Genomic DNA, 12,056 nt, shown 5'->3' with positions numbered 1-12,056 from the left:
GACAGCTGCCCACTAACTTTTACCTTCTGTGGAAAGACAGATTCTTCAGTGCTGGTGTCATTTGTTCATTCTTCTAGGTAATCCAACTTTTATCTCTACCTCTTTGCTCTCTTCTGTACAAAGTTTGAAGATGTGCAGCCTTCGCTCTCTCTCTCTTCAGTGTGCTTCATAACATCTTGCTCCTCTTCTACACACAAGACTTGTCTGTGAGTGCTAAACTCCACTAGCAGACAGACTCCTCCAGCTCAGTAAGCTTCCCCTTTGCTTTATTTCCTGATTTACAGGAAAACTAGAGAGTACCTTCCCTCATAGGCTCAAACTAGAACTAAAGCAGTTCACCTACAGCAATAGAGGTTCCATCTATTTCTCCCCCAGTAGTATCACTCCTTTCTTTTATCTGCAAATTGCTAACAACACAGATGGGTTCATTTCCATTTCTTACCTTTTTATTTCAGAATCACATGCTGAATCAACATAATAAATCTATATAGGCAATAGAGCAGAGATCCCAAAATACAAATAGACTGAGCTCCATCAGGATCAACTACGTATAGTTACACAATGTTTTAAACATGGCTCTGATTCAGTTTTCTCATCTGTAAGATGGGGATAATGCTAATGGCCACCTCATTTGCTTAGACTCAAGAATAAAGTCTTTTATATGAAAACAGAAATTTTAAAGCTTTTACTCCATTTTGAGAGAATCAATTTTCACATGTTTAATAGGTTGCCACGTGGGAGAGTGGCTATGCTTTTTTTACCCTGTCACTCCAGAAGGCATAGGCAGAACAGATGAATGTTGTTCAGAGAAAGCTCAACATGAAGAAAAATTGGTCAGCGCTGTCTGAAATGGAAAGGAAACCTTGAGAGGTATGAATTTACTATCACTGGAGGAAAAAGCAGAGAGCAGGCTGTAGTAGAATGGATGACAAGAGAGTAGGACAAGATAAACTTTAAAAATTTTTTACCTGAAGATCCCTTAGCCTTAACACAAAGGAAGAGTGGAAAGGTGGAATGGTGGAAGAAAGCAGGAAGATAAAAAAGAGCAAATGGCTCATTTAGCAAATGGGAATATGATGATGATGACGATGACGACAATAATGGTGATCATATTAAAGAAAAAATCACAAAGCCACAAAACTTAAGATATCGAAGTATTTATTGAATTTAAATAAACATATCAGTGAGCCATAATTATTGTCATAAATATTAATATTAGCCTTATAATTAAGTAGCAATATCATGATTCTATAAATAAATCCATATTAGTAAAATGACATAAATAAAATGATATTTATAACAATAAATAAACTTATAAATATAAAGTCTTAATTTTGAAAAGGAAGTTATTTAGGTTGTTTTTCCCCCCTAAAGGAATGGGAAGTAATTTTTTTGTAAGAATGGACCATTCAGCATTCAATTGCTTAAAAATGAATTTCTGTGTATAAAATGCCAACTGCAATTAGCAATAAATCTCATTATGCTTGGAAGAGCTACCTTCTAGTCTTATGGACACAACATTGTTCTCTTTTTTAAACTAAGTAGGGGTTTATATATTTACAAATCTTTGATTATGGAGTTTGACCTCCCATTTTCCTTTTGGTGAAAGAAAATCTTTGGGATCTTATTGTTATTTCCCACAGGCAAGAAGAGTCATTTTCCATTTTCCAGCTTTTCCATATCAAATGCAGGCATCTCTCAGGAACTTCAACAGCAAGTTTACTTCTCCAATTGCTTTGATCTTTCCACTCTCTCCAAGCTGTGAAAATAAGAAAACACAAATATTTGAGTACTTTCACCATATTTTTAAAAGAGGGACAAATTAGAAGAAAGTGGCTTGGTTAGGTTGCTGGGACAGAAACCAAGTTTTAGCCTTTGTAAAAAATTAATAGTAATACCCTTTAGCAATAATATAATATGACTTGCCAAAGCCCTTACAATTATGGCTATCTGAACTGAGAGGGCACCAAGAGGTATCAATCTCTGTGGTGTTTCATGCTAATGAAGTTGTTTAAAACCACTTCCTAACCAGAGCAGCCAGATGGGAGCTATGACAGGGGACCCAGAGTGCCACCCATTAGGCCTTCCCTACCCCACAGCCCTACAACTGTCTACGACCAATAAATTATTTACAACAGTTGCCTTGAATCAAAACTATACATTGACCAATACACATGAGGTTTTCTGTTCTCACCTTCTTGACAAAAGAAAAGAAACAGGTTTTCACTTTTGTGAAAATATCAAATAAGTCCTATTCAGTTGCTTTTAATTAGTAGAAAGCCAAATACAGGTCCTACCATTCTTTCTTTCTTCTTCTTCCAAGTAGTATATGAATAAGGCTTTCAAACCCAATGGAAGAGGGTCCAAATTCAAGTTCAAAACACCCTCCTCTGAAATTCATCTGTCCTCTATACTTTGCTCTCCTTTCTCTTCCTGCTTTCTTCCACCTTTCCACTCTTCCTTTGTATTAAGGCCAAGGGATATTTGTGGGGGGGAAAATTAGTTTTCCTTGTCCTACTGTCTTTTCATCCATTCTACTACAGCCTGCTCTCTGCTTTTACCTCCCAAGACTTCCTTCCCTTTTCAGACAGCACTGACCAATTTTTCTTCATGTTCAACAACATTCATTTGCACTGTTTATGCCTTCTGGAGTGACAGGGTAAAAAAAGCATAGCCACTCTTCCACGTGGCAACCTATTGCACATGTGAAAGTTGATTCTCTCAAAATAGAGAAAAGCTTTAAAATATCTGTTTTCTCACAGACCACCATCAGATTTCTCTTTCACACACTTCACTCTTCTAAAGACCACAGAGTAAACTGACATCAGAGATTTTTTCAAACCAGATGGGCAAAGCACTTTTTGGCTATGGCATGCCAATAGTCATCCCTTCACATCTAGGTAATACTGTAATTCTATGACAAGAGAATTGAGTTTCACAGTCAAAAACTACAAAGGCCACAACCATTATGTTCATTAAGTTATGCTCAGGAAGAAAGACTTTTGGGGAAAAAACCAACAAGATGGAAAAAGAGGGGAATTGTGATTATGCTTGTTGCTGAAATTTTCATCAACTAGAGCCTTCATGTTTCTGAGGTTTAATTGTATCTGCTTACAAGAGCATCACTTTCGCTGCAACTAATCATTCTTCTGGTTTTGAGATTAGTCACAATTAGTAGTCTGAGCCTTCTACTGCTGTTCTTTTCCCCAAGTAGGCCACATGATAGTATCATTCCCTGTAGAAATATACACTAGCCTACACCAGATAGATGCTCACTGTCTATCTAAGGATTTATTGAGGTGGAGAAGAGGGTAGAAATGAAGGGAAAGGGACAGAGGAAGAAAAAGATTTCTAACTTCCATGTTACTATACTAAATCTACTACTAATATTTTTATTCTATTTGAAACTGTGTAAATATTGAGGGTTTATTTTACATTCAAATCAATAGCTGTCAAGTATTATATTATGATAACTAAATATAAGTATTAATCATTCCAGAAATTCAGCCTACATTCAAGTCAAGCTCTTTTGTTACAGTTGTTCTGGGTTTATTTCTCCAAGTTTTAAATCATCAAATTTAATGGCTTTAAAAATCACTTCAAATAAATATGCTCCCAGGCCCTTTTCTGTTTTGAACAAGTGATTTTTCAGATTACATGAACTACTAGGAATCTTAAATTTCCCTAAGAATTAATAATACTAAAACTAATACCTTTTGCTGCTGAAAGAGTGCTAGCCTGGATGGGATTCAGGAGAACTGCATTCTAGCCCAGGTTCTGCCACTGGTCATCCCCAGAGCATGGGTGATGAGATTAAACAACCTAACTTTCCATACAGTTCTAGAATTCTATGATTTGAAAAAATTGGCAAATGATTTATAAATATAGAAACACATCTATATCCATCTATACCTAAATTATCAAACTAATGGTAGAAGAATCAAGTAAAAAAATCATAACTTGGGGGGTAAAAGAAAGAAAGGGAAGGTAAGAGAAAGCATTTGTCTCTCCTACTTAATTATTCAGCATTAATAGTTATTAGTAGTACCTCTCTCACTGTGTCCTTCAGCTTTTGTACATTTCTTTGGATATGCTGGTCATCACCCTCAATGTGCTAGAAAATGAAAAGCAGAGTAATTATTTTAACATTGTTGTACTGATACATTATGAACCTCAGCGTCCCCAACTGAGGTATGTTACAATTCACCTGGAGCTAAAGTTCTTAGCATTTGTGCCCACAATGACCCAGATTTCACCAGTGACCTAAATTTTCTGAGCTCTTCAATTCCCTTGGACACCAAAATCCAGTCATTTCCCTTATTCACTTTTGGGAAATCTTACTGAGGTTTAAGTTTGTGGAAAGAGTAGAGTGGTTTATGCAAATGTGGTCAAGATTAAAACCCTAGCTGTACCTCATCAGAAAATGCATGCTCAGAGCAAGAAACAGACATAAAACATTGTCTGTGAACAGTGGTCCCTCCTCAATAGGTACTAGGTCCCCTTTGCTCTGCCCACTTCACTCAAAGTTTTTTCATAGTTTTAAACGTTCAGGGGCATAGAATTCACACACCTTTGATTTTATCACTTCCCATGACATCAACAGGGTAGGAGTCTTTACCCACCCACCATGGAACATTAAACTTTCCTGTTTCCCTCTTTCTCTCTTTACCATCCCTTCCCTTGATCAATTTATACTCAGTGGATGCAATTCCACATCTAGGTGTTCAAAGACCTTTTGCATCTCACATAACCTGAGTTGCTTTTCCCGGGGACAAATGAGACTTCTATGTACTTGTCTTTCAGACCCCATTCATTACCATAAATTCAAAATATGACTCAATTAAAGCAAATACTCTGTGATTCCAAATGACTCCTATAATGGTGTCATTGAGGCACCTCTTACTGCCAGCATAGAAGGAGGCAATGAGGATTTGGGGGCAGGGGCTCTAAAGGAGAGAAGGCAGGTGACTAGGAGTGGGTGAAATTAAGCTGAGAGAACTTACGCATTGGCTAAGCTTTTTGCTAAAGCTGTCCAGGAAGGACACCGCATCCTTCATATAGGGCTGGAATCTATCGAACTCGGGGAACAGCACTTCTTCAAGGGTAAAGTCCAGCACCTGCTTCATCACATAACAATGCTCATTCTCCTGCAGGCGAAAGTAAGACAGCAGGGATCCTATTAGGGTACATCCAGAATATCCAAACCCTCTTCACCACCACTCCAAGTAACCATGGATGGCACACTGCCCTGCTCAGCACTACTATGACTTACATCGACTCCGTGGTACAGTTTATCTTCAATGAGACGAACATCTGTGTTGTTATCTGCCAAACTAACCTGGAAGAGAAGAAAAGACCAAGTGTTTGGACATTGAGGAGATAGAACAAAAGTCTGTAAGTAGAGATGTACTTTATCTCCTCTCCCAAGAGCAGCCCAATGAAGACTAAGGAAAGAATTCAGATTGTGCATGAGTTTAAAACAATGCACAGAGGAGTCCAGAGAAAATGAATAGTCAGCTGGGCTCCTTTGGGGGTGTAAAACTCCACGTACATATTTTAAAGGCCAACATGGAAGGTCTTCTGATAAAGCCCAATCTCCAAAGAGTCTATGATGAGACAAAATAATCTCTGGTCCACGAGTAGAGATAAATGGTGGGTTCTTAAAGATCTTAGATGTGCTCTGCAGAAAAATGTAAGAACTATTTGGGTTCCAAGTAGGTAAGATATGAAAGAGAGAGATTTAGATGAGTACCTCCTCGGCCATCCTGATGGTGCGATTGACGAAATAGGACGGCAGGAAGTCGGACTCATTAAGCTTGCAGTAAGACCTGATGGGCACAGCTGCTCCTCCCTGCACTGATAGGGCAATGAGAAGAAGGCAGCTGGCGGCCAGGGTCCCCATAAGGGAAAAGCTCACAGATTTCTGCAGGGTGGCCATTGAAGACAACTCTTACTCCAGCAATTGGCAGGTGGGAAGAAGAACCTGGTATCAAGAAAACAAGAACATAAAGGAAGATAATTAAGTGTCAAGAAGCAGCACAACAAGTGAATCAATCATACTAAGTTTGCTTGAAACACTTACCCGCTTCAATGATTCTGCTTGTGATGGAAAGGTAGAAGCTGCTGCTTTTATAGCCAGGGGGACGCCAATTTTTTTATTGTGAAAAATATGACATCAGCAATTATCTAATTTCCAGTGTCATCTTCTGAGAACTACCTAACCACCATAGGAGCCCACAAAACGCCACCTCCTGTCCTTCCCATCTTGATATGCAAGTGTTTCCCTAAAACGTCATATTAGGTCCCAGACGGTGCTTTTACAGGTAAATCCTAGAATTTCTAAACTTGACATATTTTTCAAAGAATACAATTGCTTTGTCTTTATAGAGTCCATGTTTCATATAATATTTACAGTAACTGAGTAAGCATTTTGGTCAAGGACTCATTTTCCTTTCGAGCTTTATAGATTCTTATCTCGTTAGAGTTGATCAGAAATAATGACCTGTGTCCTATATCTTCTGCTTTAAAATGATGACATCTTGGAGATAATTCCATTTTTTAAAATACTTTTATCTTATTTTTACTATGCTAAATCCTGAAGAAGACTCACACTTTAAAAATAAAAGTGTTGGCTAATCTAAGCACTATTTTCCTCCCATTCTTTTTTTCAAGTGATCATAACAATTATGGTAGATGGAAATATATCTTAAATTTTTTTCATTTAATTAAAATTAATATCAATTTAACTTTGTAAATATTAATGTTGAACAATCTTATCACTATTATTCTTAACATGCAAGTATTTTAAAAATACAGTGATATAGTAGTTCATCTTGAAATTTTACCTGCACTCATTCTAAACAACACGCAAGTCTCAAAATAATGTTTCCAAAATCTTATAACAAATTTGAGTATATATATATGACTAGCACCCAGAACAGTGCCCAGCATGGAGCAGACGATGAATGAATATTCACTGACCACATGATAAAACCACGCTCCAACTTGTTAGCAGATGCTTGGAAATCCACAATGCCTCCCTTTGAACTGCACATCTCTCTAGAAAAAGTAGGACTTTCGGTATCCCAGGTAAAATATTCTTTATTCTTCATACTCCTCAGTACAACACATATGATCATTGTTCCACACAAGGTTCCTCTCTTTCTCTCTCTCTTTCTGTGTGTGTGTGTGTGTGTGCATATATGTGTGTGTGATTCTACCCTCATTATTTTCATTCCCTCCATACCAAACACCCACCACCACCTCTATGCCTGCCATAGGTTTCTGCTCTAATGCATTTGATATATATTTCTGAATATGTATGCATCCCTGTAAAACAGATTGTGGTTTAGTGCATGTAGGAATTTTTTTTTTTTACAGAAATGATTCTTTGTCTTAATTGTTCACTTAGCACTATGGTCTTGAAATATAACTATGTTGCTATATGTAGCTCCTTTATCTAACATGGCATTCCATGGTGTGTATCGACATTTTACTTGTTTCCCCTTTGATGGGCACCTAAACCACTTCCAATTGCCAACTCTACCGGCATTGCTGCACGAAGCAAACTCATGTAAGTTGTTTTATTCTACTTATTCCCACATTTTATTCTACTTTTTAAAAAATGCCTTTGAAATAGTAACCCAGGAGTAGGTCCACTGGGTCACAGGGATAAGTTTATTCACTTTTACTAGGTACTGCCAGATTGCTGTTCAGAAAGGCAGCACAGATATATTCTCTCATAACAGTGAAGAAAGGTTCCTCTTTTCTTATGTCCCTACCCACACTTCATACTATGCAGATTTCATTGTGCCAGCTTTTGGAGGTATAAAATGGTATCTCATTGTTGTTTTAATTTACATTTTTCTCCATACACTTGTAGCCACTTAGGTTTCCCCTTCCATGAACATCAGTTGCCTATTGTTCTAGAGGGCTGTGGTCTGTTGTTGCTTTGTCATTGATGATTTATAAGAGTGCCCTGTATATTTTATAAATTACTCTTTCAGTTTGTAGGCATAACAAGCTCTTCTCCCAGTTGGTGTTCTATTGACTTTGTCTATATGTCCTTTGTTCAACGGAAAATTTAATTTGGATTAAAGACATTATTTTTCTTTTTATGGTTTGCACTTTTCAAAGCTTTTGGGGAAAAAATCTCTCTCCCTAGGTCACAAAGTTGATCTATCTTTTCTTTTACCTGCTCTGTGGTTTTGCCTTTCACAGTCAGGTTTTTAATTTCTTTGTGTACATGTTGGAAAGTAGGAAGCCAGTTTTATTTTCTCCACATAGAAATGAGCCAGTTTTTCCAACACAGTCACTAAACAGTGAGTCCTTTATCGTATGTGTTTCCTATAATAAATAGTCATCTCTCTCTATCTCTGAGCTCTCTCTTTTGTTGCATTGGTTTATTTACTTTTTTCTTACTATCCTTGAGCCAATTTTGTAATATTTTTATTACTGAGGAGTGTCTTTATATCTGGACAGGAAAGTCTACCCTCTTTGCTCTACTTTTTTCTGGGCTGCCTTAGCTATTCTTAGACTTTCATATATATATATTTTATATAAATTTGTTAAAGTTCCTAGAAAAATGTAGAAACTTTAATTCAGCTATCATTTAGTTCAAATATTAATTTTAGGGGAATTAACATCTTTATAATATGAATTCATTCCACTCAAGAACTTTTACTATCTCTCTACTACTTAAGATCTTCTTTTATATACTTTGATCATGTTTTAAATTTTTCTCCACTGAAGTCTTGTATATTATTTTTGAGTCCTAGTTAGTTTATAGAAGAAGCAAGATATTAAGCTATTAGTAATCACTTTCAACTTGGTGTGTGTGAGTACCAAGTGGTCTTGGAGAATGAGACTATTGGGGTCCTCCTCTTCTGAGAACGTGAAGAACATGGTCTTTTTTTAAGGTCAGTGGAAAGGCGAGATAGAGGTACACAGCAAAGAACAAAGCCAGAGACTAGGGTTTTCAAATACAAACTTTATTTACTTCCCAGTGCTGCTTGAAGATAACACTGACAGTGCCCAAGATAACTTTCTCCCATGGCTACCTCAATCTGCTAACACCTTGCCCACAAAGACACTTGTTAACCATAGCCACCTTACTCTTTTTCCTGAGGATTGAAACTTGTAAATCTGTACTATATTTCATCTTAAAGGGAAGACTCTACCACAGGAATGTGTCATAATATAAATGATTATATTTTCCTCTCTACTAATAACAAGTAGTACTAAAATCAATTTCAATTGTAGAAGAAAGCAATATTTATACAAATTCCTCACTGTTCTAATGCTTATGAACAGAATTTGACATTGGCTTCCTGATGTCTGCCTCCAGTGTCATAGATTTTTGAGTCTCTCATTTCATTATTTTTTGACTAGTAAGTTTTAAAATATGATAATTCACACTTGCTTATCACACCAGATATTCAAAGTCATAGCTAATTAACTAACATCAGTGAATCTTATACACCAAATCTCTAATAAGTTTGGGTTATTAATATTTCTCATAATCATTTGCATAGGCTAAATACCACTTTAAAACATAACTTTAAAAAGTCATATTCAAAACTCTATATTTGGTGCAATTTTATCAGACTCTCTCAGTTTCTGATGGGAAAACCGTGGGCCAGTAAATGTCCAGTAAACCAGACATCCCTCATGTTCTCATGACCCTGTTGAATACAAATGATCAAACACAGAACCAATTCACAAACGTCAATCCTGAGAAAATGTCCCCTTTCCCTTCCCCTTGTCACTGCCCTAATTCAAAAGCAGTGTGTACTATAAATAGGCTGAAGCATCAATAATTTAGGTCAGTTGGACAAGATGTCACTCTGAACCAGTGGAAAGTCTGAAACACACTGTTTTAAAAAGAAAAGTACTTCTATTTTCACTTCCAAATTCTCACAACCAAATATATTAAGCCAATAGCATCTCAATCTATTTAACAAATATCTATTCATTTCTGGATATTTTACCACACAAGGCTTCTTGGACCCATGTTTTATACTTAAAAAGTACAGTAATAGTTAACAATTGTGTTGTAGCAGTTTTAGGATTAATCTGAAGTGAGATTAATTTTGAGAGAAAACATTGAATGTCCCTAAGCACTGATTAGAGAACTGGAATTTAAATTGTACTCATATTTGTTAATTAACATGCCTGTAAAGAAATTAGAAGTGCTTACCGGTCCTTGACTACGTAGGAAGGGAATTAAATATAAGAACCAAATGGAAATAGCCGAAACCGGTTTGGCTCAGTGGATAGAGCGTCGGCCTGCGGACTGAAGGGTCCCGGGTTCGATTCCGGTCAAGGGCATGTACCTGGGTTGCGGGCACATCCCCAGTAGGGGGCGTGCAGGAGGCAGCCGATCGATGTTTCTCTCTCATCGATGTTTCTAGCTCTCTAACTCTCTCCCTTCCTCTCTGTGAAAAATCAATAAAATATATTAAAAAAAAAAAAAAGAACCAAATGGAAATAGTGCTTGATATCCCTAACAGGATGGCCAAAGGAGGAGTTATTATAAATAACAAAGCCATAAACAAGTGGTATTATCTATTAGAATGTCCATTTGTATGGTCTAATAAGAAATGCATCTGAGTGAGTTTTGTCTAGGAAATGAAGCAGAGCTGAAGCTATGCATAGGGTGCTGGGTATGAGAAAAGGGGCAACATGTTTTATCTTTCATTCACTCATCCATTCATTCACTATAACATAAGCTCCAGAAGAGCACAGCCTCTATCAGGCACAATCCTTGGAATAAGGTCTAGTTGGATGATTAAATGAATTACAAGCAAAGGTGACTTCATAATTATTGCAATAATTACCTTTTGACCATTTCTCTTATAAGCTCCTGGCACAGTGTCTGGCATCCAGCAGGCATTTAATGATTGTTCTCCTAGATGAAGGGACAAATAAATATTTCTTGAAAAAGTAACTCTCATTATTTTTATCTCTTTTCATCTTTGCAGCCACCCTCAAATATTGAAAAGGCAAGAAGTTGTACACCCTCTTTATAGCTGGGAACAATGAGATTTGATTCTGACTTACCCAAAGCCACAGAGTCATCTTGAGAAAGCCGAACTTGAGTTCAGGTCTTCTGACTCAACAACGGCTGCCTTTACTCCCTATTGAGCTCTTTCCATTTTCATCCTCCACAGTCTTATTTCTTCTTCACATTTATTACTAAAAATCATTTTGGGTCATGGATTTGATATAGCTGGCACTGAGTTTGAATGAAAGAACTGAAGTCCCATGGTCAACATGAGCCCCACCTATATTGTAGCAGGGAGACAGCCATTAAGACAATGATCTCTTTAGTTGGTCTGCTTAGATTTGAATCTGGCTCTGCCTCTTATTTAACTGGATGGCCTTAGCTAAGCTATCTAAAGGTTCTGTAAAAATAGAATAATAATAGTTCCAACTACATAGAGTTATTGATATAATAACTGCTCAAGAGTCATTAGCTATTAACAATAAGGACCCTCTTTGTGGACAAAATATGGAGCAACCAAGAGAAAATGAAAACAGTCACAAGTTGGGAAATAAAAATTCTGCAACATAACTAGATATTTTATTTTGGACAGACCAAATCTGTTGAATGAATTAATGAATCTTGAGTTGAAATTCTAATGAGGTTCCCTTCTCCTTCATCTTCTGTCATCAAACTGTCCTAAATATTTTTGTTTCTTCCTTTGAAATAACTCTTTATTTAGATCTTTCCATCTTCAATAAATAAATATATACTGACACTATCTGTTATTAGAACCACTATAAGTGTGAGTTGTTAAAAACAATCCCAGAAAATATATTTGTAGTATATCAGACAAAAAGCTCTAATTCAGATTATATAAAGAGTTCTTGCAAATCAAAAAGAAAAAGACCACCCTGAAGAAAAAATGGATAAGACACTTTCCTAAAGAAGATATTTAATAAACATATGAGAAGAGTTAGGAATAAGGAATAAGGAATGCAAAACTAAAACCACACACCTACCATAACAACTAAAATTTTTTTAAAAGACAATACCAACTTTTGGAAAACAT

At 36.6% G+C, this 12,056-nt stretch overlaps 1 protein-coding gene across 1 annotated transcript; it reads right to left on the bottom strand.

The window, feature by feature from the left end:
• Positions 1-1,681: 1,681 nt before the first annotated feature.
• On the bottom strand, positions 1,682-5,938 carry IL22 (interleukin 22). Its single transcript, XM_070407642.1, has 5 exons — positions 5,753-5,938; positions 5,273-5,338; positions 5,004-5,147; positions 4,049-4,114; positions 1,682-1,759 (listed from the first exon to the last, which is right to left on the bottom strand). Exons 1-5 carry the CDS (start codon positions 5,936-5,938, stop codon positions 1,682-1,684), a joined length of 540 nt encoding a protein of 179 aa, XP_070263743.1.
• Between the last annotated feature and the right edge of the window lie 6,118 nt (positions 5,939-12,056).

This window comes from Myotis yumanensis, unplaced genomic scaffold (genome assembly GCF_028538775.1).
Source record: "Myotis yumanensis isolate MYYU_CA2020_CCGP unplaced genomic scaffold, mMyoYum1.0.hap1 SCAF_3, whole genome shotgun sequence".
In the NCBI taxonomy this organism is placed as follows: Eukaryota; Metazoa; Chordata; class Mammalia; order Chiroptera; family Vespertilionidae; genus Myotis; species Myotis yumanensis.
Note: the sequence above shows the minus strand (reverse complement) of the source record. Positions and strands in the feature narration are given on the sequence as shown.

Coding starts and splice junctions, on each gene's coding strand:
- IL22 (XM_070407642.1), bottom strand. CDS start 5,938: ATGGCCACCCTGCAGAAATCTGTGAGCTTTTCCCTTATGGGGACCCTG. Junction 5,148..5,272: donor AACTGTACCACGGAGTCGAT/GTAAGTCATAGT, acceptor TTTCGCCTGCAG/GAGAATGAGCATTGTTATGT. Junction 4,115..5,003: donor GCAAAAAGCTTAGCCAATGC/GTAAGTTCTCTC, acceptor TTCATTTTCTAG/CACATTGAGGGTGATGACCA.